At 38.4% G+C, this 25,538-nt stretch overlaps 1 protein-coding gene across 4 annotated transcripts in view; it reads left to right on the top strand.

The window, feature by feature from the left end:
- The window catches only part of Rcor1 (REST corepressor 1), a 121,114-nt gene that overhangs the window by 50,929 nt on the left and 44,647 nt on the right, over window positions 1-25,538 (top strand). For all 4 annotated transcript variants that reach the window (XM_074067118.1, XM_074067116.1, XM_074067117.1 and 1 more), the window contains exon 3: window positions 17,360-17,443. In XM_074067118.1, the coding sequence (XP_073923219.1) occupies window positions 17,360-17,443 (84 nt within the window). The remainder of the gene's footprint in view (window positions 1-17,359; window positions 17,444-25,538) is intronic.

The raw sequence follows: 25,538 nt of genomic DNA, 5'->3' as shown, positions 1-25,538 counted from the left end.
TTTGGAGGTTCTAGCAGGGGAGCGCAGCTACTCATATACCCTTGACCGAAGAACGGTCCTCCTCTATCGGGGATGGTCGTCCTCTTCGACCGAGCACGCAGCTTCGGGAGGGATGCACATGGAGCGGTGAGGGAGGAAGGGGACACCCGCCTAGCCAGCCAGATCAGCCGAATCAACCCTGGCGATCAATGGGGTGACAGATGTCACAGCCAGATCGCCCTCACATCCCATAGTATTCTTAAAATAGCCCAGTGGAGGGACCCATAAAGAGGGTATAGCAGTGTCAAGAGAGACCTAGGAAGTGAAGGGGAGGGATGCATTCCAGGGGCCCGTGAGCTACAAGAGTTGTGTCTCTGCCACTTCGTTCTCAAACTTGTCAGCATGGCCTGCTGTGGTGAAGGAAAGGGAGTAGAATGAGGTACTGCTTCTTTTTCAGAACTTTTCATTGGTTGGCTATGTAAACTCTTAACTTTATGTGTATTAATTCATTGCTTACAAAGCACATGGAATGTGCTAGATGATGAAGATACTAAACTCTCAAGGACTGCAACTTGACGGGGGAGGCAGAAAGAATAATCGCTGTTATTTAAGAAGTATTATTAAGCATGCACCAAGTATGTAATATGTGCCCTTTCTGATCCTTATAGGAATTTGAGCACTATGCTCATTGTTCTTTCACAACAGCCTTTGTCCTTTTGCAAACAGTTCATGGTTAAGAGTCTGAGCTGTGAAAGATCATTCCTTCCCCCTTCCCAGTGTTACAGGGATATTGAGGGGGAATAGACAGCTGGCCTGGACTGACAGAGAGAAAGAACAATGTCCAAAGACAAAAACAGTGATCCTCAAGCCTGTAGTAGAAGTCAACTGGTGGGAGAAATAGGAAGAGACATTGCAGTTGGAAAGAAATCAGTAAGAAAGTACAAAGGCACAGTAGTAGAATTGCCACCTGAGAGAAAGCTGAGGCATTAAGTGTGGAGCATAGTGGTAGAAAGATAGGCTGGTCTGGTTGTAAAGGGCCTTGCATAGGGTTGGTTTTATACTACACACATGGGAAAGTGAGGAAACAATTTTTAAAAATTTTTATTTAGAATATTTCTAGATTTACAGAAAAGTTGCAAAGATAGCATGGAGAGTTTCTGAATACCCCACACCTACTTTCCCCTATTAATAGCCTCTTACATTAGTATGGTACAATTGTCATAATTAAAGACTGATTCATTATTATTACCTGAAGATCACAATTTATTCAGATTTCCTTAGTTTTTACCTAAAAGCCCTTTTCTGTTCCAGGATCCCATCTAAGACATCATATTCTGTTTAGTTGCCATGTCTCCTTAGGCTTCTCTTGGCTGTGATAGTTTCAGTTTACTTCTTTTTGATGACATTGCTGTTTTGAGGAATACTGGTCAGAAATTTTATAGGATGTTCTTCAGTTGGGTTTTTTTCTCTCATGATTAGACCGAGGTTACGGGTTTTTGGGGAGGATGACCACAGAGATAAAGTTCCATTCTCAACACCTGTCAAGGGCACCTACTGTCAGTATGATTTACCAGTACTGCTGATGTTGATCTAGTCAGGTGACTCCACTGTAAAGTCCCATCCCTGTCATACTCTTCTCTGGAAGGCAGTTATGTATATCCCCTGCTTAGTGGTGGGGCTGTGCATGTCTGTAATCCCAGCACTTAGGAGGCTGAGACTGGAGGATCATGAGCTCAAGGCCAGCCTGGGCTACATATTGAAGCCAGCATGCGAAGTGATTTAATCTGAATTGTGATTCAGAAAGGTTGCTCTAGCCATAAAGGAAAGACTGGATTTGGGGATAGGGCCATGTATTAGGTCTCTGTTAGCCTGGAGCCTTTAAAACAAGACAAAGTAAGAAAAGATGGTGTAGAGCACCTGTTTTGCAAGCACAACGTCCTAAGTTCAAACCCCAATTATTGCCTGCCCTCCTCCCCCCCACCCCCTGCCGCAAAAAAAAAAGAGAGAAAAGAAAATGAAGGTCTCAAGTCAGTGGCATTAGGTGTGGAGAAGGAACATTGGGTTTGAGAAAAGCTGAGTAGATGTAATTGATGGGGCTTAATGGATTTGGGGGAATGCTAGAAGAGATAAGGGAGGAGTCTAAGGTGACTTGCAGGCATCTATCTTGCTGTTGATGACTGTGTGACAGTGTCTGCTTTTGAGATAATTGAGAGGAATCACCTTGGTGGTAGTGCTGGTAAGGCTGAATGAGAGGGAGGAAAGTTCAGTTTTGTACATGTTGAGTTGGAGATGCTTTGGAGTGGTTGTTGGATTCTGTGAGTATTGTGTTCTACAGATATAAATGTGGAAACCATTAGCATAAATAGTAGGAAAAAAAATCTCAAGCACAGATGTTAGGGTATAAGGAAGAGTATTTGCTACCAGGTTAGAAAGAGGCACCCAGGAAACACTTGTTCAAGGAAGGGGTAGGAAAAAAAGTGAGAAAAGATCAATTTAGGTCCAAATCTGTGATCACTAATTATTCTTGTGGCCGTTTAATTCCTCTGCCTCTGGTATTCTATAGTCCATAGTTCCTGAAGGTAAAAAACATTGTAACAAAGGATACAATGCTATCCTAAGACCGTTCTTCCAAGGATAGTTACTGTTCTGTTAACACTGGTCAGAATAAATCAAGTCTGACATGGTGGTACCTACTATAATCTCAGCACTCAAGAGGTGAGGCAGGAAGATCACAAGTTTGAGGTCAGCCTGAGGTACATAGTAATACTTACCTTCTTAGAATACAGTAAGAGTATGTGTGGCCAGTTGGTTTGATTAGGGATAGGAATTTACTTGTCTTTAAAGCTTTATTCTTTTTTTACTTTCTTGATCCCTACTCATGTGTAATCTATCCTACTATATTTGTAATTCCATGTGGTCTTTTTTATGTGGGTAATTTAGTGCAACCATAAGAACATAGAGTTTAACTTGAACAAAGTAGCCATCCTATTTATGAGAGCTAACTTACCACTAAGATGACGTGATGCTATGAAGACATGCAAATATTAATATGGATATAGTGATCCTGTGGTGCTCTGTAGAGGCTTAAGTTTCAACCTCAGTTTTCTTGTCAAGAACCTTAGAAAGAAGGTAGAATTTCATTATATTATCATCTGATTACTACTATTTTTATAACCATTAAGCTGCTGATGAAATTAAGACATTTTGAGAAAAGTTTGAATTGTGGAAAACAATATGTGTGTTATAAAAGCCTGAAGCCATGAGCATGTCCTTTTTTTTTTTTTCTGGTGCTGAGGTTTGAACTCTGGGCCTCAAGCTTGCTAGGCAGGCGCTCTACCACTTGAACCATTCTGCCAGCCCTCCCTCATGAGCATGTCTTAAATGGTATGATTATTTGTGATAAGAAGTGCCTACTTGGAGGGAAATGACAGACTTTTCCATGTTTTGTGTGTGCTTTTTCCTCTACCTTCATCTAACTGGCTCTTCTCTTGTCTTCCCCTTTCTGCTCTGACTCAGGTCATTGAGGACATAGTGGACTCTGAACAATCACTTCCCTTCCACTCCACAGACTTAAAGGGGGATTTCCAATGATTAGCAGGGAGAGGGTCCTGGAAAACTAAACCCAAGGCTCTCTAGGGTTTTTGGTGGCCACAGTGCATCTTATGCAAGTTATTCTGCCTTCTGTGCCTTTCTCTTCACATAGACCTGGGGTGAGAGTGCTGGTCGCAATTGTGTGAGGACTGAAAGAGCTAATATGCAGGAAGTTTTTAGCAGTGCTGGCCTGACCCCAGCAGTTGCTCCTAGTACCCCTGCCACTGCAAGAGAAAGAGGAAGACAAATATATAATCTCATGGAAGCACAACCCTCTCATGTGCTGCATAATTTTTTATCTTTAATTTCTAGTAGGTCTGGAGTTAACTCTACATTCCTAAAATTATATCTTTTCACTTTTACCAAATTCTTCAGAGATTAGTTTCTTTTTGTTGTTTTTGTTTTTAAAGACATGGTCTTACTATGTTACTGAGGCGGGTCTCTAGAAATCCTCCTGCCTCAGCCTTGCTGAGATCATAGGCATGATCATCCACCATCACATCCAGTGAGATTAGTTGCCATTTCATTTTACTTTATTTCAGTTTGTTTATTTATTTATTTATTTATTTATTTAAGGAAATAGCTTTGGCTTTATCTCCTCTAGTTCACTAATTTCTGATTTTTATTGCCTTCCTTCTGCTTTCCTTCATTTGTACATTATTTCCAAGTTCTTCAGTTAGATGCTTAGCAGAGTAATTTTTTTTGTTTTGTTTTTTCTTTTATTTATATATGCATACAATGTTTGGGTCATTTCTCACCCTTTCTCCCGCCCTCTCTCTTAACCCCCCTCCCCCCCGCCCTCACTACCAGGCAGAAACTATTTTGCCCATATCTAATTTTGTTGAAGAAAGAGTATAAGCAATAATAGGAAGGACCAAGGGTTTTTGCTGGTTGAGATAAGGGTAGCTATACAGGGAGTTGACTTCCATTGCTTTCCTGTGCATGTGTGTTACCTTCTAAATTAATTCTTCTCAAACTAACCTTTTCTCTAGCTCCTGGTTCCCTTCTTCTATTGGCCTCTGTCGCTTTAAAGTAACTGCTTTAGTTTCTCTTAGCAGAGTAATTTTTATCCTAATCTTATTAAGCATTCACAGCTGTGGATCTTTTTTTGTAAACCACCTCTTCAGCTGTTTCTCCAAAGTTTATATTTTTCTATTGTTCAATTTTAAATTTTTTATCAAGATTTCTTCTTCCACTGAGGATTACAGATAACTGCATAAAGATATTTGGTTTGTCTTTTCATTATTGTTCTTAGAAAGTTGCTGATGTTTTCAGATTTGTATGTTTTTGTTTTTTTTTTGAGACAGGGTCTCGCTGTATAGACTAGGTTGACCTAGAACTTGTGATCCTCTAGCTTTAGCCTCCCAAGTGTTTGGATAACAGGTATGCAACACCAAGCCTGGCCAGCTACTGAGTCTTTGAAATGTGGTTAGTGTTGGCCTTGTGCATGATTAGTTTCTATAGATATTTGGTATGTTTGCTTGAAAAGAATGTTTATACTCTAGACACCACTTTCAAAGCATGTACACTTAATCTTGTTCATTGTGTTCTGTATTTTTTAGTTTTTGTTTACACTGTTAACTGAGATGTTTATCTCTATATACCTTTATCTGTCTGCAGTGGTATTGGGGATGGAACCCAGGGTCTTGCATATGCTAATACGTATGTATGCTAAATAAGTATATGCTCTACTGCTGAGTTGCCTCACCAGTGAGAAACATATTCTGTACGTAATCTTTTTCTCTTATCTCTATTATGCATTGTAAATAAAGATCTTGTATCTAATCTGCTTCATTTTACTCATTGAGTTGTTTTGTTTGGATAATTGTATTTTAAAAAAGTAGCAGCTGGTTAGTTTTTAATTCTTATAATTTATTTTATTGTATTTTTAAAAACTTTTATTTATTTATTTTTTTGTGGCACTGGAGTTTGAACTCATGGCCTCATGCTTACTAGGCAGGTGTTCTACTACTAGAGCCATGCCCTCAGCCTGAAATCTTGTAATTTTTGATGCTGTCTTGTTCCTCACTCACTTTCTGTGGTTTCTGTTCCTACTTCTTTAAAAATTTTATATGTATTTATAATTCTGCATTTGTTCATTGAAATAACTAAAGTCCAGTATCTGCAAACTCTTGTCATCTTTTTTATTTATTTATTTTTATTATTCATATGTGCACACACTGCTTGGGTCATTTCTCCACCCTGCCCCCACCCCTTCCCTTACCACCCACCCCGCCCCCTGCCTCTCACCCCCACCTCCTCGATACCTGGCAGAAACTATTTTGCCCTTATCTCTAATTTTGTTGAAGAGAGAGTATAAGCAATAATAGGAAGGAACAAGGGTTTTTGCTAGTTGAGATAAGGATAGCTGTACAGGGAGTTGACTCATATTAATTTCCTGTGCATGTGTGTTACCTTCTAGGTTAATTCTTCTTGATCTAACCATTTCTCTAGTTCCTGGTACCCTTCTCCTACTGGCCTCAGTTGCTTTTAAGGTATCTGCTTTAGTTTTTCTACGTTGAGAGTAACAAATGCTAACTAATTTTTTAGGTGTCTTACCTATCCTCATATCTCTCTTGTGTGCTCTCACTTTTATCTTGTGATCAAGGTTCAATCACCTTGTTGTGTTTGCCCTTGATCTAATGTCCGCATATGAGGACATTAGATATACGATTTTTGGTCTTTTGGGCCAGGCTAACCTCACTCAGAATGATGTTTCCAATTCCATCCATTTACCAGCGAATGATAATATTTCGTTCTTCTTCGTGGCTGCATAAAATTCCATTGTGTATAAATACCACATTTTCTTGATCCATTCGTCAGTAGTGGGGCACCTTGGCTGTTTCCATAACTTGGCTATTGTGAATAGTGCTGCAAATAAACATGGGTGTGCAGGTGCCTCTGGAGTAACCTGTGTCAGTCTTTTGAGTATATCCCCAAGAGTGGTATTGCTGGATCAAGTGGTAGATCAATGTTTAGCTTTTTAAGTAGCCTCCAAATTTTTTTCCAGAGTGGTTGTACTAGTTTACATTCCCACCAACAGTGTAAGAGGGTTCCTTTTTCCCCCGCATCCTCGCCAACACCTGTTGTTGTTGGTGTTGCTAATGATGGCTATTCTAACAGGGGTGAGGTGGAATCTTAGTGTGGTTTTAATTTGCATTTCCTTTATTGCTAAAGGTGGTGAGCATTTTTTCATGTGTTTTTTGGCCATTTGAATTTCTTCTTTTGAGAAAGTTCTGTTTAGTTTGCTTGCCCATTTCTTTATTGGCTCATTAGTTTTGGGAGAATTTAGTTTTTTAAGTTCCCTATATATTCTGGTTATCAGTCTTTTGTCTGATGTGTATCTGGCAAATATTTTCTCCCACTCTGTGGGTGTTCTCTTCAGTTTAGAGACCATTTCATTTGATGAACAGAAGCTTTTTAGTTTTATGAAGTCCCATTTATCTATGCTTTCTCTTAGTTGCTGAGCTGCTGGGGTTCCATTGAGAAAGTTCTTACCTATACCAATTAATTCCAGAGTATTTCCTACTCTTTCCTGTATCAACTTTACAGTTTGTGGTCTGATATTAAGATCCTTGATCCATTTTGAGTTAATATTGGTATAAGGTGATATACATGGATCTGGTTTCAGTTTTTTGCAGAACGCTAACCAGTTTTCCCAGCAGTTTTTGTTGAAGAGGCTGCTTTTTCTCCATCGTTTATTTTTAGCGCCTTTGTTGAAGACAAGTTGGTTTTAGTTGTGTGGCTTCATATCCGGGTCCTCTATTCTGTTCCACTGGTCTTCATGTCTGTTTTTGTGCCAGTACCATGCTGTTTTTATTGTTATTGCTTTGTAATATAATTTGAAGTCGGGTATTGTGATAGCTCCAGCATTGTTCTTTTGACTGAGTATTGCCTTGGCTATTCGTGGCCTCTTGTGTTTCCATATAAATTTCACGGTAGATTTTTCAACCTGTTTAATGAATGTCATTGGAATTTTGATGGGAATTGCATTAAACATGTAGATTACGTTTGGGAGTATAGACATTTTTACTATGTTTATTCTACCAATCCATGAGCATGTGAGGTCTCTCCACTTTCTATAGTATTCCTCAATCTCTTTCTTCAGAAGTGTATAGTTTTCCTTGTAGAGATCGTTCACATCCTTTGTTAGGTTTACACCTAGGTATTTGATTTTTTTTGAGGCTATTGTAACTGGAATTGTTTTCATATATTCTTTTTCAGTTTGTTCATTATTAGTGTAGAAATGCTAATGATTTTTCTATGTTGATTTTATATCCTGCTACCTTGCTATAGCTATTGATGATGTCTAGAAGCTTCTGAGTAGAGTTTTTTGGGTCTTTAAGGTATAGGATCATGTCGTCTGCAAATAGGGATATTTTGACAGTTTCTTTACCTATTTGTATTCCTTTTATTCCTTCTTCTTCCCTAATCGCTCTGGCTAGGAATTCCAGTACTATGTTGAATAGGAGTGGAGATAGTGGGCATCCTTGTCTAGTTCCTAATTTTAGAGGGAATGGGTTCAGTTTTTCTCTGTTAAGTATGATGCTGGCTGTAGGTTTGTCATCTATCGCTTTTATAATGTTGAGGAACTTTCCTTCTATTTCTAGTTTTCTTAGAGCTTTTATCATGAAATGGTGTTGGATCTTATCAAAGGCCTTTTCTGCATCTATTGAGATGATCAAGTGGTTTTTGTCTTTGCTTCTGTTAATGTAGTTTATTACATTTATTGATTTTCATATGTTGAACCACCCCTGCATTCCTGGGATGAAGCCTACTAACTCTTGTCATCTTTGATGGTAAGTTCAAACCAGTTCCTTTTACTGTGCCATTTTGAGAGCTCGGTCCTCCCAGAAAGGTAGCTTTTTTCCCCTTCTGGTAGGCCAAGGGGTGTAAAAATGAGGAGAGTCTTGGTTTATAGTTACAGGTTTTAAAAGTTACTTTTTTGTTGCCCAAGTATTTTCAGGCCCTGGGAGTGTGGTAATTTGCCTAACTGTGTGATACACTATGAAAGTACTATGAAAGTGCACAAGAAAAGACCAACTTAATAGTGCAGACCTGTAATTCCAGCACTCAGGAGGTGAAAGCTGGACGACTGAAAGTTGGAGGCTATCCTGGACTATAGAGCAAGTTCAAAGCCAGTTATAAGAGACCCTGTCTCAAAAATCAAGGGTTGGGGTTGTAGCTCAGTGGTAGAGTACTTACCTAGCATGTACAGGCCCTGAGTTCAACACCACAAATAAATAAATAAGCAAAAGTAAACAAACAAAACAACAACAAACAGTGCCAAAGGAAGAACAAACTTACTGAAACTGAGTAGTTAAGTGTGTATGATTCTGTCTTCTTTCCTCCCTTCCTTCTTTTCCTTTCTCCCTTTCTCTCTTTCCCTCTTTCTCTCTCTCTCCCTCCCTTCTTTCCTCCTTTCTCTTTCCTTCCTCCTTTCCCTCCCCACCTCTTTTTTTCCCTCTTCTCTTCCCCTCCCCCTCCAGTGGGTGTCCCTGTCAAAATTCCGTTCTTAAGTTATTGAAACTGTTTGGTATAGTTTTTGTTAAGTAATTTGTCCATGTCTCTTACTTAGGAAAAGAGCAACATAAGAGATAAAAGCATTATGAAATGGTATAATTTGTATTTGAGTTTCCTTAACATATTTTACTTTAAAGGAAAACTTAATTGCAGAAGAACTACAAGTACATTCTTTTGGTGGTATTAGGGTTATAACTCAGTGGCGTCCTGCTTGCTACACTTTAGCCATTCCACCAGCCCACAGATGCATTCTTATGGTGAAAGTCTAAGCAAGGGGGAAACATATGAAGCTAAATTACAAATTCTCTTTCTTTCTCCCCAGTAATCCACTTTTTTTTTTTTAGGAATTTATCCACTTTTTACATTTATCTTTGTCTTATCTACATTTTGATATTTTTGCTTTTTAATTAGTTTATTCATGAGAAAAAATGTCAGAAACAATTAAAATAAGTATTCCTATCTTTTTTAGGAACAGCTTTGTAGAGATACAATTTACTAAACACACAGTTCACTTACTTGAAATGTGCAATGTAGTGGGGTTTTAAAATTTTTATTTATTTATTTTTATTCATTTATTCATATGTAATCTAGTAGTTTTTAATATATTCACAGAGCTGTGCAGCTATGAGCACAAATCAGTGGAAGAAAATTCTCATCATCTGCAAAGAAACCCTGACCTTATTAATAGTGATTCTCCTTTTCTCACAAACATCCCACAGCCTCTGGCAAGCACTAGTCTATTTCCTGTCATTGGAGTTGCCTGTTGATTCATATAAATGGAGTCATATAATACCAAGTTTTTGTTTTTTTATGACTGGCTTGTTTTCATTTAGAATAATTTTTCAGTTTTCATCGATATTGAGCATGTATCAATATGTTACTTCTTTCTATGGCAGTATAATCCATCCTAGGGTATATTGCATTTTGTTTAGTCACTTACCAGTTGATGGACATTTGGGGTTATTTCCACTTCTTGGCCATTATGTATGATGTGCTATGATCATTTGTGTACAAGTTTCATGTGGATGTATGTTTTCATTTCTGTGGGCTTTGTACTCAGGGCTATATGATTGTTCAATTTAACCTTTTGAGGAACTGCACCATTTTATATCCCCAACACTTTATACAACTAATCCAATTTAATAATGGGCAAAGGATCTGAAAAGACATTTCTCCAAGAAAGATGTATACAAGTGGCCAATAAACATGTCCAGTATTCCTTAGTCATCAGGGAAATGCAATTCGTACCACAGTGAGAGACCACATCTGCTGGCTAGAACCAAAAAGTCAGCCAATAGCAAGTATTGGTGAGGTGTGGAGAAATAAGAACCTTTATATGATGCTGTTGGGAATGTAAATTTAAATTTAAGTTGTTATCTCTCTCAGACAGTTGACAACTAATTCATGGTTTCAGAGCAGAACAGAAAATATGCTAGGATAATTTCCTTAGTGTGGGACAAGGTGCTTTTAAATTTAAGTACAGAAACTGTATTAGGAAACATTAAATCATACAATGAGGGATTTCTTTTAAATTCTTATGCATTTTGAAATTATACCAACATAAAAACACAGTAGTATTTACCTCCCTGCTGCCTAGGTTTTCAAAGAGTTCTGAAACATTAGATGCCACAAAGCAAAATTTCCCACTCTCAGAACGGCTGCTAACCTGATTTTAAAAAATTATCTTTATCGGTAACACCTTACTCTTTAAATGTACTCCCTATAGGATGTAGAACATCACTTTTACCTTTTAGTATTATGTTTCTTTTGACTTCTTTTTGTAATCAAAATGAAATAGATGGTAATCGTAGCTACTTGGGAGGCAGAGATCAGGAGAATTGAAAGCCAGCCTGAGCAAATACTTAGTGAGACCCTATCTTGGAAAAAAACCTTCACCAAAAGGGCGGGTGGAGTTGCTCAAGATGTAGGCCCTGAGTTCAGTGCTGCAAAATAAATAATTAATTAATTAAATAAAGCATAGAAATGATAAATTTTATTTTCTGTATTTAATTCCTTTAAATTCATACAGCTATGGTTTATCTAATCCTTGTCAATGAACATTAAAGATTTTTTCTGTATTTTGTACTATACCCCAATTCTCTAGTGACTATCTATCCTTATCAGTCAGGGGTCTCTAGATAGATAGAGCTTAAGGAATATGTACAGGTATGTATACTGTGTGTAGCTATCTAGAGGTTTATTTTCAGGAACTTTTAAAAAAATTCGTTGGGGATGGCAAGTCTGAAATATGTAGGGCAGGCCTACAGAGAGGAGTTGAGACTTTAGTTTCAGTTTCTTCTAAAAAAATTTTCAATGTTTGCTTCTAAGCCCTTTCAGTAGACTGAATTGAGGCCAACCCACATTATGGAAGGTAATCTTCACTTAGCATTAACTGATCGTAGTTATTAATCCTATCTACTAAGTACTTTCACAGGAATATTTACATTAGTGTTTGATTAAATAATTGGATATTATACCCTGGCCAAGTTGACTTGTAAAACTAAGCAGCAGAACTGGGCATAGTGGGGAATGCCTATAGTGCCTGTTTACTCTGGAGACTGAAGTGTGAGGATGGCTTGAGCTCAGGAGTTTGAGATCAGTCTGGACAACATAGTAGACCTAGTTTAAAAAACAAAACAATACACATAACTGAGTAACACATTGTTATTCCGGGCCTTGTCTTGAAGAGTCTCTAGTGCAGGGACTTTTAAGCTTTCAAAAAGCTCTACCAGTAATTATATGCACAGTGAATTAAACTGTATGCTGATGTTTTTCATTCTTACATTTTTTTTTTTTCCTTTGGCAGTACTGGGGCTTGAACTTAGCCTCATGCTTGCTAGGCAGACACTGTACCATTTGAGCCACTCTGTCAGCCTTACACTTTTTTAAAAGTGCTGATTAGAGGGCTAAGAGTTGTGGCTCAAGTGGTAGAATGTCTACTTTGCAAGCAGGCAGCCCTGAGTTCAAACTCTAGTACCACAAAAACAAAAAAGCTAATTAGGACCCAGTAATTTCCATATGTCTGACCAGCATTTTGAAAAAAAAATCTCACTCTTGTGCCTACATTATGTCAAGACAAGGAATTGCTGGGTTTCAGGGTAGGCCTGCTTCAACTTTACTGCATACTTCCAGGTTCCTTTGGTCAGTAGTGGTACAACAGTACATTCCTACCAGTGGTGTGAGCCCCTTTCTTCTCCCCATTGATGACAGTTGGTAATTTCAGGTTCCCTATGATCCTGATCCTTCTTGGTACTCTAGGTACGTCTGAGTTTATTTTCTGAGATCTTCAACACTTGGTAATCTATTTTAAACAAAGAGAGCAGCCTCAGAGTTAGCACTTTCTTTCAATACCCATCAGTTTCTGTCTACAAATCAATGACATTGCTTTCTTTTCATTGAATTTTTAATTTTCAATCTACAAAAAGCAAAGTTGACTAACTTTTGGTATATATTCCATGTCCTCAGAAAACCACCTTGTACTTTTCTTATTTCTCCTGCACCTCTACCCCTGGAACCTCTTGGTCTGTGCTCTAGTCCCTGTATTTGTGCTGTTTTCAGAATGTTCTGTGAATGGACACAATGAAAGTAACCTTTGCCACTGGCTTTGTTCCCTCGGTGTGATGCTTTGGAAATACATCCTTGTTGCATGGATGAATAGTTCATTTATTTTCTACTGCTGTGTACTGCTATGCAGTGTACATGCCGCCATGTGTCCATTTTCCCTTTGAAGGATATTCAGATGTTTTCTAGTTTCTGGTGGTTGTGAATAAAGGTGCTGAAAATAATTGTATTCAAGTTTTATTGAGGACATATACTAATTCTGTAAGGTTACACACCTGAAGAGTGAGGTTCTTGAGTCAGTCATCTAGTAAATAAAAGAGTGGCTTTATCATATTACATTTGCTCCAGCAATGTGTGAGAGTTACTTTTTATTCTTGCCACCACTTGGTTTATCACCTGTGTCTTTTATTTTCAACATTCTGTTAGGTACTGTTAGTGTGATTCTCATTGTGGCTTTAATCTACATTTCCCTAAAGGCTGGTGATGCTGAGCATCTTTTAATGGGATATGCCATTTGGATACATACTTTGCTGAGAAGACTGAAATTTTTTGCCCATTTTTTTTAAACTGATTTATTTTCTTGTTGACTTTGGAAGTCTATGTATCTGGATACAACTCTTAATGTTGGAATATGTGATGTGCAAAATGTTTTCTCACGATCCGAAGTGATCTCAACAATATGTTTTAGCTGAACAAAAGTAATTCAGTTTTTCATTTTTTTTTCTTTTAGCTACTTTTGAGGCAGGGTCTTGCTTTATGCCCGGGCCGAGTGGGACCACGTGGGCCCAGCTTTTATTGGTTGACATGGTTCTTGAGAACTTTTTGCCCATGCTGGCCTCAAACTGTGACCCTTCCGATATCTGCCTCCCAAGTACTTTTTTTTTTTTTTTTTGAGACAGGATCTTGCTCTCTTGCCCAGGATGGAATTCCCTGTTTCTGATCTGAGCTTTCCAAGTGCTGGGATGACCCTTGTCTGGCTTAAATTACTTATTTTGATTAAGCACAATTTACTATCTCTTAAAGATCATTCTCTTGCTGTCTCATCTAAGAACATCTCCCAAACCAAGTTCCCAGGTTTTTTTCCCAAGGATTTTTCTAAAAGTCTCATAATTTTACATTTATTAATATCCATTTTGAATTTAAATTTTTATCATTTGAGCTGGTGTGGTGGTTCATGCCTATAATTCCAACACTTGGAAGGCTAAAACAGGAGAACTTCCTCAAGACCAGCCTGGGCTATGTAGTCAGATATGACTCAGTTTTTTTTCTATCATTTATTTTGTTGCTCAAATTGTTCTAGACTGGACCAGTGGGAGATAGATACCATTGTTATTGCTTTCTAGCATAGCAAAATATTCCAGGGTCATTTTATAATATACTACCAGCCCTGAAGTAAACTATTTCCTGTAGGAGTTTTAGTTTCTCTTATTGAAGAATAGTGTTTAGAAACCATATCTAGGAGTTAATGTGCTCAGTTTTGCTGGATTGTCATCATTACTTCAAGGCCTTCTCAGTGGACAAAGATGGAAAATAAATATGTGCATGCATGTATACATTCAGCTGTAGTTCTGTTGATAGTGAAAACCATGAGTTCATACCTTGTTACCAACGGTTCCTATCCAGCACCATAGAATTTTTTTCCTATTTATATTCTTTCACTCAACTTAATTATCTTAAGGTTCATTTGTGTTCTTGTTCATTCCTTTTTATTGCTGAGCTGTATTCCATTGCATGGACATACCAACTGTTACTATTTTATTTTGACGATACTGAGGTTTGAATTCAGGGCCTTATGTTTACAAGGTGCATGCTCTACCACAGGAGCCATATCCCCATTCTTTTTTGCTTTCTTTTTTTGAATATGGTGTCACTTTTATGCCCATGTCAGCTTGGGCCATGATCCTCCTTTTTACGCTTCCTACATAGCCCTTAGGATGACAGGCTTACACCACCACACTCAGGTTTTCTTTGGTTGAGATGGTGTCTCAAGGACTTTTGCCTGAGTTGGTTTTGAATCACCATCTTCTCCATCTCAACCTCCTGAGTACTGAGTAGGTAGGATTACAGGTGTTAACACCTGAATGAACCCACCTTTTTCTTTTTATTTTTGAGACAGAGTTTCTCTGTATACTTGACTAACCTCAAACTCCAAGATCCTCCTGCCTCAGCCTCTAAACTTCTGTGATCACAGGTATATGTCACCACACATGGCTTAATAATTTTACATCTTTAAGTAGGTATGTTATAGTATCTCGTGTAGTTTGTTTGCATTTCCCTTAATGTCTAATGACTTTTAGCATCTTTTCATGTGTTTTTTGCTACACACTTTGGTGGCATAGTGTTGTGGTTTGAATGATTGTCCCCTCCAAAAGTCATGATGACACAGGGCACAGTAGCTCAAGCCTGTTATCCTGGCTTCTTGGGAGATTGGTATCAGGAGTATTGCAATTTGAACCTGGCCCAGGCGAAAAAGTGAGACCTTACCTCAAAAATAATTGGAGCAAAAAGGGCTGGAGGTGTGGCTAAAGCAGTAGAGTGCCTGTATAACAAGCATGAAGCCCTAAGTTCAAACCCCAGTACTGCCAGAAAAAAAAGAAAACAGAACAGTCCTGTTGAAATTTAATTGCAAACGTATTGAGGTTGGAGCTTTGTGAGTGGGGTGATCACAAGAACTACACCGTTGTGGGTGGCATTATGCCTCAATAAAAGGACATTTAGGAGTGGGCTGTGTGTCCACTGCCTTAATTTTTAGATTGTGTGTAGCATTAACACTTTTCTCAAAATCCTGTTTATATAAAGAGGCGGACTCAAAGGCAGATGCACTGAACTTATTTGTCACATTCCTGTCTCCTCATCCTTTAGATCCTATTCCCACCTACTACCTAAATTCATCTTATCAGACTTTATGAATTTCCTAAAATACAGTTTGTAATAGAGGAGGATATTTAGTTGCTTTTTTTCCCTGAACCATGGGGGTCCATAACTTTTCAATATGTTTTCAGAGTAATTTATTTAAAGAAGAAAAAAATTAAAAGGCACAAATTGCATTTAAAATGAATGGGTTTAGATCTCCTAACAAAAATAAAGGTATGGTTTAGTGAACCTTGTTTCTTGTCTTTTGTTGCCTTTCAATTATAAAGTTTTAAGCCCAGGAGGATGTCACATTCCAGCTACTCAAGAGAATCGTGAGTTCGAGGCCAGTCTGGACAATACAGCAAGACCCCCATCTAAAAAACAAACAAACATGCTGAGTGTAGTGGTTCAAATCTGTAATCCTACGTACTCAGGAGGCAGAGATCAGAAGGATCATGGTTCGAGGCCATCCATGGCAAAATGTTCAAGAGACCCCCATCTCAGTTAATAGCTGAATGTGGTGGTGTGTGCCTGTCATCCTACCTATGCAGGAAGTATAAGTAGGAAGATTGCAGTTCAGACTGACATGGGCGTAAAGTGAGACCCTATATCAAAAATAGCCAAAGCAGAAAGGGCTGTGGCATGTCTTGAGTGGTAAAGAACCTACATAGAAAGCATAAGTCCCTGAGTTCAACCCTCAGTATCACCAAAACAACAACAAAAAAATCCCAGAGGGCTGGTGGAGTGGCCCAAGAGGTAGAGCTCCTGCCTAGCAAGCATTAGGCCCTGAGTTTAAGCCCCAGTAACACACACACACACACAAACACACACAAACACAAATGTCTTATAAATGTCTCTGTTGTTGTATTGACAGTTGGCTTGCAGTTACTCCAGCTACACTTGTCAACTCAACACTTGGCACACACAATCTACTGTTTTGAATCAAAGATTTGTAAGATTTGTTGTTGGGGGAAGGGGAGGGGGGTTGAGACAAAGTGTTGCTGTGTAGCCTAGGTTCACCTGAAACTCATGATCCTCCTGCCTCGGCCTGGAGTGCTGGGATTTTAGGCATTTACCACTATACCTGGCTATGAATTTGAATGCATTTTAGAAGCTTCTTTTCAGGCTAAATTTTATATGGTTCTTTTTTTAAAATTTTAATTGTTTTATTTTTCCTTCCTTAAATGTTTATTCTTTAATAAAGCTATTAGCAGAATCTTTGGATTACTGTTGTCAAGACACTAAAAAGTTAATCTGACAGTGAAAGGTTAAGGGTGTTCAAAGCACACATGGAGAACTCAGTTTATTTGTTGGGGCATGGTCTCACAATGTAGCCCAGGCTGGTTTCAAACTCTTCATCCACCTGCCTCAGCCTCCAGAGTGCATGTACCACTATCCTTGACTGAGCACTCAGGATGTGGAAGAACTTGCCACAAGTAGTTTCTTTGGATGTGTCATGTCTAAGCAGAGCAGTGAGCCAGCCAAGTGCTTCAGCCTTTGAGCACAGTGACCTTTCTCTCTCTACCTGTGGTTAGTCCTGCTGTAGTAGTAGCCACATGAGTTCCTCAGTTTCATTGCCTAGCATATGGCTATAACACTTACACTTAAACCTGTGTATTCAGTAAATGAAATCAAAGGTGGAAGGGACCTGGAAGTAAAAGTGCTTCAACAGCTTGTATCTGCTGCTCCAGACTTCTCAATGATGTCAACTTAGGTGGGCTACATGGGGGCAGCTTTAGGTGAAGGGTGGGTGATGTCATGCTCTGATGCTTGGAAGACCAGACTAGTGTTGTTTTTATTGCATATTATATCTGCTAAATTATAATAAGAATTTTCTTTTCTTCCTACCAAGCCAAACTGGCAAGGCGCAGTCAAGAACGAGACAATCTTGGCATGTTGGTCTGGTCACCTAATCAGAATCTGTCAGAGGCAAAACGTAAGTCTTGAAGCACCTTTGTTTTCACTTTCTTAGGTAATGTAAGGTTTAAAGGCTTCTTTGTAGCTAAAAGTTCCTATGTATATTAAATTCTCTTACATTTTTTGAATAATTTGAAGAGCTTAAAAGTATGTATTTCTTTTTTCCCTTTCTTTCTTCACTTCCCTCCCCACTCCCCTTTGGTTTTTTTGAGATGGATCTGGTTATGTAGCCCAGGCTGTCCTCAAACTCATTCCTGCCTTAGCCTCCTGAATGCTGGGAACTCCTAGCTAGTATGTATTTCTTTACTGAGGTCTGTCAATTTAAAGATTTCTAACCTATAGTTTCATATAGCTTCCCTCTCCTCCCTCCCCGCCAACAAATATAGATTAAGAATCATTGTTCTGAAATGTGTTGGGACTTAGTGACTCATGCCTGTAAATCTTAGCAGTCAGGAGGCTATAAGGTAGGATCATTAAGATCATTAAGGATCATTAAGATCCAGGCTAGTTGGGGCTATATAGTGAGCCCACTGCCCTGCCCCCCCCCCCAAAAAAAGAAAGAAATTCTTTAATGGTTATATTCATAAGGACTTGTTAAATCAGTAAAGATTGGAACTCTTAGGTTTTGATCAGGATTTCCCAGATTATGTTTTACAGTATTAAAGTAGCTGTTAACAGTTTTCCAGTGCCAAGTCAGTATGAGAGATGATGCATATTCTGTACCCTCCTGTTAACATATTTAAAATGTTAATGGCTCATACATAAAGAAGTATGTTTTAATTTTGACCTGCAGGGATTTCCCCCTTTTTTTTGTACAGTGCTTTCTTGGAGCATGGGAAATTCAACTACTCTTAGTAGTGTTAAACTTCGCAGTAATAGAATACACTCCTCAGTCTAATGTGAATTTTTAAAAAAGAAATATCTTAATTTTAGCACTATTAGGCTGCTGTCTTAATGGAGAGTTCATAATGGAGAACAGAAGCATTTCTGATGCCTTTGTTATGCTTAGGAAACCATTCTGCATATTTCCTGGACTTTTTTCTTTTCTTTTAGCACTTGAAGCTGAAAATCTGCCTCCTTATAATTTGTAAAGCATTCTTTTCCTGAGCTTTGCTGAATAAATCTGCTTCCATACAAGTCTCTTAGATGTTTAGTCATCCTGTCTTCCCCACTTTCCGGCCAGGTTGCATGAGTATTTTCAGGTGGTTGGATTTCAGGGTCTCTTTTCCTTTCTGTTTGCCTCCCAGATGTGTTCTAGTTGGTCACAGAGCATTTGCCGAGCTTTATGCCAAGCCCAGTGTGCTCCTGCAACTTTCATTCTCTACAACAATCCAAGAGGAAGCTCCTGCCCCATTTGACAGATGGCCTTCCCCAGGTTAGGGTCACTGAGGCTTCTCCTGGGACATGCTCTAAACCTGCCTCTCAGGCTGACTTCATTGATTTTTCTCTCATTTCTGCTGTCTTTCTGTCACTTGAGGTCAAGATTATATTAGTATGTTTTGCATACTTGTATTTTTGATACTTACAGGTCTGTCTTTGTAATCAGAATTTAATTTTAATATTTTTTTTCCTAGACCTATAGGGAAAGAACAGAATGTGGAGAGTTAATAGTTTTTTTGTTTGTTTTTGTCTTGGTGGTCCTGGAATTTGAACTCAGGGCCTGTGCTTTCTAGCAAGTGCTCTACCACTTGAGCTATACCTCCAGCAAGTTAACAGATTTTTAAGTTGTGATATTGCATAAAATAAACTTTCAGTTTTCTATATGCCCTGCTCAGTATTAGTTAAAACTTAAAGCAAAAAAAAAAAAAATCTGGAAATAACATTTACATACTGTTGAAAGTTTAGAAGGCATAGTAAAATATAACATAATAAAAATTCACCTATTTTTTCTATTACCCAGAAGTAACTGTTTAACATTTTGCAATGTTTCTTCCAATCTTTTTTTCTTGCCCTTTGTGTTTTTTGTGGTGTTGGGGACTGAATCTAGAGCCTTGGGAAATGCCAGGCAAATGCTGTACCACTGAGCTATGTTCCCAGCCCGAGCTGTGCATATTTAGTGTGTGTGCACCTGTGAGTTGCCTTGAACACTTAACTGAGCATTTCCTGTGTTGTTAAAATGCGTTGTAAACGTTTTAAATAACCTCCTGAAATTCTATCATCTGGATGAATCAGTGTATTTAACCATTTCTCTTTGGAAAATTTAGATTGTTTCTCATTTGTTGCTTTTATAAAAGAAGGCTGCAGTAGAAAACTGAGTCATAGAACTTTGCCCATTTTTAAAAGTGACATTGTGGATTTTTAAGGAGTTTATTTCACTGTTCGTGTGTGAGGAGGTAAACATTAGTGGAATTTCTTGATGTGAATTAGGTTTTTCTGATTAGGTTCTCATTTACAGAACTTTGGGGATTATATTCCTTAACTAGTAGTCTAATCATAGATAGGCTTTAAAATGTAATTACAGTATTAATGCAAACAAGAATACAAAATTTCTTTTCTTTGCCATCTATCATCTTTCTCTCATTTCTCCTCTTCTGCGATAAATAAAAAAGAACTCTTCTCTACTTGCTTTCTTTATTTTGAAAGAATGGGGGAATGTTATCCAACATTAATTCTGGCATTAAGTAGACAAAAGATTAGAGCATGTATAGATTTTAGCAGATATCAAGAATTCTGTCTGCAGATCCCTGGTCCTTTCTATGTTGGTTGGTTTCTTCTCAAAGTGGCTCTTAGGATTACTTAAGTTTGTTACAAAATAAGTTTTAGAGCTTATTCATAAGTTAAATACTTAATTTATAGTTTTTTATCCTCTTATTTTGGGGGTGGGGGTTCCTGGGGTTTGAACTTAGGGCCTCACGCTTGCTAGACAGGTGCTCTACCACTGAAGCCCTCCACCAGCTTAATTTGTAGTTTTAAACATAAATGTTATTATAGAAGAATCAAGCAATGTGTAATGTATAGTGTGGATAGTGAAAATGCTCCCATTGTCCTTGTTTACAGTTCATATGCTTTTCCTAATATTTATGCATGTTAATGAATACAGAAGCTTTTTCACAAAATATGAACTTTATCAGTTTATTATCTAATGTTTCACACTTACAAAATATAATGTACTGTGATTTAGTAGTCTTTTTAAGAAAAACAAAATTATGTATTAATGGATATTTGAACCTTGTAGTTCTTGTTTTTGTTTTTTGTTTTTTAAACTTTAAGGGGAAAAAAAAGCATGGAGATGAGGGTGTGACTCAAGTAGTAGAGTGTCTCCCTAGCAAGTGTGAGGCCCTGAGTTCAAGCCCCAGTACCACACACACACACACAGCTGTAGTGAAGGTTCTTATTTACAGTGACGTGTAGCATAATGGTGTTTCCATCAGCATGTATATGGTAGTCGCATAAGATTATCACAGAGCTAAGGGCTGGCAAAGTAGTTCAGGTGATAAGCGTACTTGCCTAGCAAATGTGAGACCCTCAGTTCAAACCCCAGTGCTGTCAAAAGAAAAAAAGTGTGTGTGTGTGTATGTGTGTGTGTGTGTGTGTGTAAAAACAGAGCTGAACAAATACCTATTGCCTAGTGATCTTGTACCTGTTGCATCACTCATGTGTTTGTGGTGATACTGGTATAAATGCACCTACTGAGCTGCCAGTCATATAAAGGTGTAGCACACACAGTTAAATTTTGTACATGATAATGATAACAAACTACTATGTTGCTGGTTTATGCATTTCTTATATTATGCTTTGAATTGTTATTTTAAACTATACTCCTACTTACAAAGAAGTACTGTAAAACAGTCTGCCACATTGCATCAGGAGGCTCTTGCATCTTGTGTTCACCATGTTTCTTTATTACATCATTTTCTCTTGTGCTTGATTTAATGTTACATTGTTTTGTTCATAGTCCTAGGAGCAATAGGCTATACCATCTCTATCTCTGTATATCTATATATCTATGTTGTAGCCTCAGTATGTAGACTATATATATCACCTAGATTTGTGTAAGTATACTCTGTTCTGCATAATGACAGAATAGCCTAATGACATTTTTCAGAATGTATCTGAAGGTAGATTGACACATCCATTCTATTCTATTCTGTTCTCCTCTACTCTACTCTGTTCTATGTTTAGGCTTCGGGATTGAACCCAGGGCCTCAAACATGCTAGATGACTATTTTTTAAGGACAGATGTCTAGAAATAGAATTCCTAGGTTAGGGAGCAAATATATCGTTTCTTCTTACCCTTTTTAAAAACAGACTTTTTTAAGAGCAGTTGGTTCACAGCTAAAATTAAGCAGGAAGTACAGAGAATACCCATATATCTTCTGCTCCCATATACCTGTAGCCTGCCCTACTATGGACATCTTGCACCTGAGTGTCCCAGAGGGGTGGGTGCATTTATTACAATTGATGATCTTACACTGAGTATACAGTCAGACACTTTTTTTGTTGTTTTTCGTGGGACTGGGGTTTGAACTCAGTACTTCACACTTGCAAGCATGTGCTCTACTGCTTGAGCCACACCTCTATTTCATTTTGCTCTGGTTAATTTGTAGAAATGAATGGGGTCTTGTGAACTATTTGTCTTGGCTGACCTTGAACTGCTGTCTTCCCAATCTCAGCCTCCCACATAGCTAGGATTATGGACATGAGCCACTGGGGCCCAGCTCTGCACCGATATATTATTACTACTCAAAGTCCATGCTGATATTATGGCTCACTCTTACTTTTTTTTTTGGCAGTTCTGGGGCTTGAGCTCAGGACCTCACACTGCTAGGCAGGCACTCTACCACTCCCCACTCTACCAGCCCCCTCTTTTCTTTTCTTTCTTTTTTTTTTTTTTGATGGGATATTCTTTTTTATTATATTTATTTTTGGCAATATTGGGGTTTGAACTTAGAGTCTCATGCTTGCTAGACAAGCATTCTACCACTTGAGCCACACTTCCAGCCCTAGTGCTCACTCTTGTGTTATGTTATGTGGGCTTTGACATAATTGTGACATGTTTTTACCATTTGTAGATGTCATGCAGAATAGTTTCAATGTGTGCTATTTTCATCCTTCCCTCCCCTGCCCCTGGTAACCAATGATCAGGCATCCATAGATTTGCCTTCTACAATGTCAAGGAGCTGGAATCACAGTGTAAGGCCTTTTCAGATTGGTTTCTTTCAATTAGTACTGTGCATCTAAGGTGCCTCCATGCCTTTTTGAAGTTTAATGACTGTTTAATGCTAAATAATATTCCATTGTCTGAGTGTGCCACTCACTTACTAAAGGACATTTTGGCTGCCTTTTAGTTTCAGCAGCGTGACTAGAACTGCTACAAACCTCCATGTGCAGGTTTCTGTATGGATATAAGTTTTCAGTTTTTTGAGGAAACACCCAATGGGCACAGCTGTTGGAGTATATGGCTAGAGTAGGTTTAGTTTCTTGCATTTATATAAAACATATGTATGCACTTTGGTCTGTGTTTTTACTCTTGATATTGTCTCACTGTTCTTCCTCCTCCCCTCTCTCCTCCTTGCCCAGTACCATTTTCATTCTTTGCTATCTTCCTGGCTCATGTATTTATTCTTTTATGTTAAAAGTATCTCCTTTGGGGTTATTACGTTGAATTTGAGCTTATTTCGTGAGTATTTTTTTCATTCATGATTTTGTTAAGCAGTTTTAACAAACTGCTAAACAGTGAGGGATTAAGTAAGGGATTCTTGTAGCTTATATTCTAATGAGAGTGGTGAGGGAAGAACATATGAACAAATAATTTGTTTTGTTTTGTTTTGTTTTAGTCCTTCCTAGATAACTGAAGTCTAGAGAGGTTTCATCAAATATTTACAGTCATACAACTAGTATATGCTGGCTAGATTGCTGGTATTCTGACTGCCTTTATGTCCTGCTGTGGCTAATAAAATATAATTAAATATGTACTAATACAACGTGAAGCTGAAAAATTATTTAATGGGAGATACAACCTATGGTGCATGCCTAGAACATGTGCTATATAGAAACACATTTCATGTTGAAAAAATGTAAATAATTTTTAGTAGTATAGATGCAAGCCATAGAGCTGAAATAGTACTCCATTAAATGATTATGAAAAATTACTTGAAATAGTGGCATGAAGTACAGGGGACAAAGGTTCAAGTGACAGACACAAAACAGCCTGCTTTTGTGAGGTGAGTTCTGGAAGGTGGCAGATTATGAGTCTGGAAAATGCTCACTAATTGAAAGGGGCCATTGGCTCTTAAATTATTTTAGCACTAAGTATCTCCTATACTCCACTCTGCTCTGATGATCTTGAAACTCAGCAGAAGGTGCCACTTTTTCCTGGGTATAAACCTCTGACTCTTGAGGAAACGGTTGAAGTTTCCTCCTGCTCGTCTGGGTAAAGGGCACTAGAGATGATAGCATTTGCATTTGCAAAGGCTTAAAGATGTAGGGAGGAAATGTTTTATGTTTTGGAGATCTGCCTGGTTTTGACATGTCCTTAAGGAAGTGAGAAGTGAAGAAACTGGAAAGGCAGGCGGCTTCTTAAAGGATAAGGATCCCTTGAAGGATTTATGGCAAGTGATATGATTTACATTAGAAAGCTCTTGCCAGGCTTGTGGTTTAGAGAAGAGTAGGGATTAGGTTGGTACCTATGTAATTCTAGCTGACTTGAGAGGTTAATGGCCCCAACTCTGCCAGCTGACTTGATGGAAATTTAGGAAGTCAAACTGGCAGTGTCAGGAGCTTTGAATTTGCTCTGAGAAATTAAAGACCATAGGATTATGGGGCTGGGTAGGTCATCCAGGTGGCCTTTAATGTGTCTTTTGTTGTTTCATTTTGTTTTGTTGATATGGTCTTGCTATGTAACTGAAGCTGACCTAGAACTCACTGTGTAGCTCAGCTGGCCTCAACTCAGTCTCATTATCCTCCTTCCTCACCTTCCCATATGTTAGGATTAAAGGTGTGTAGCACCACGCTTAGCCCTTAACATGCCTTTTTTATAGGTGCACCTACACATTCTTCAGTTTTTATTCCATGCTGCCTTTCTGCATAAATTCCACACCCTAGTTCTGGGCATCATCCTTACCCTGTTCTGGGCTGCCCTGCCTTGAGGACTTGCTCCTCATCCTGTTCAATCTGTCCCCCCAGATCTTGCTCGGCCCCACCTATTGGTTTTTAGACACCATTTTTCCTCTTTGTGGGGATATTCTGCTCTTTGCAGTATGCTTTTTATGCTTTTCTTGTCCTTAGTGCCTTCTATGTTCCCTTTATCTGTAACATTCTTTTCCCAAGGTGTCTACATGCTGCTTGTTGCTTACGTGGGACTGTCAAAGAGGTCTTCTGACCAAACTATGAAATAGGAACCACTCACTATCTTACCTGGATTGATTTCCTTCCTTCCTCTGATTATCATTTATTATATTTATTTTATCCTGTCCACTGTACTGTAAAACTGAGAGGGGAATCTTGGTGTATTTGTTCAATTCTGTTCTTTCTTGGCATGTGGTTGAGTGTACAATTAATACTTGCATAATGAAGAGATGGTGGGAATGTGGGGCTGCCTCGGGATAGTACAGGTTTTTCAGCTTTTTGCTGTGCCACGTGGGTCATCTGGAATTTTCTTCTTTGCAATTTATCTTGTGATCATTTATTTACTCAGTAAATATTCAGGTGATTATTTGTATACCGAGCATGGTAGACACTGGAGGAATACTTGCACAGTCTGGCAAACCCTGCCCAAGTGTAATTTACAGTCTAGTGGGAAGCTGTGCTGGGAGATTGTAATTTCACTGAGAGTCATGATGGAGAAGAATACTCAGGGTCCTCACCTGTCAGTTCTTTGGAGCATGGGCATATAAATGCTGGACTTTTCTTTCTTTTTTTTTAGCTTTTTATAAATTTATGGAAATACACAGCAAAGATTGGAATTTGTGATTAAAAGGATTTTTTGAGTGTCTAAAAGCATTTTTATCATCTCTATTCCCGTTAGGTGCCCCAGAATTGGCTAAGCTCAGTGGAGCTGACTAGAACAGACAGAGTTGCATGGCCCTGCTGTAGTGGAAGCTCCCTGACACAGCGAGGCTTACTTTGCCTTTCCTCTTGCCAGAGTCTCTTACCTTCATCATCTTACACTTAAA

Source organism: Castor canadensis, chromosome 3 (assembly GCF_047511655.1).
Source record: "Castor canadensis chromosome 3, mCasCan1.hap1v2, whole genome shotgun sequence".
Taxonomy (NCBI): domain Eukaryota; kingdom Metazoa; phylum Chordata; class Mammalia; order Rodentia; family Castoridae; genus Castor; species Castor canadensis.
The sequence above is the reverse complement of the archived record's forward strand: the minus strand, read 5'-3'. Positions and strand labels throughout refer to the sequence as shown.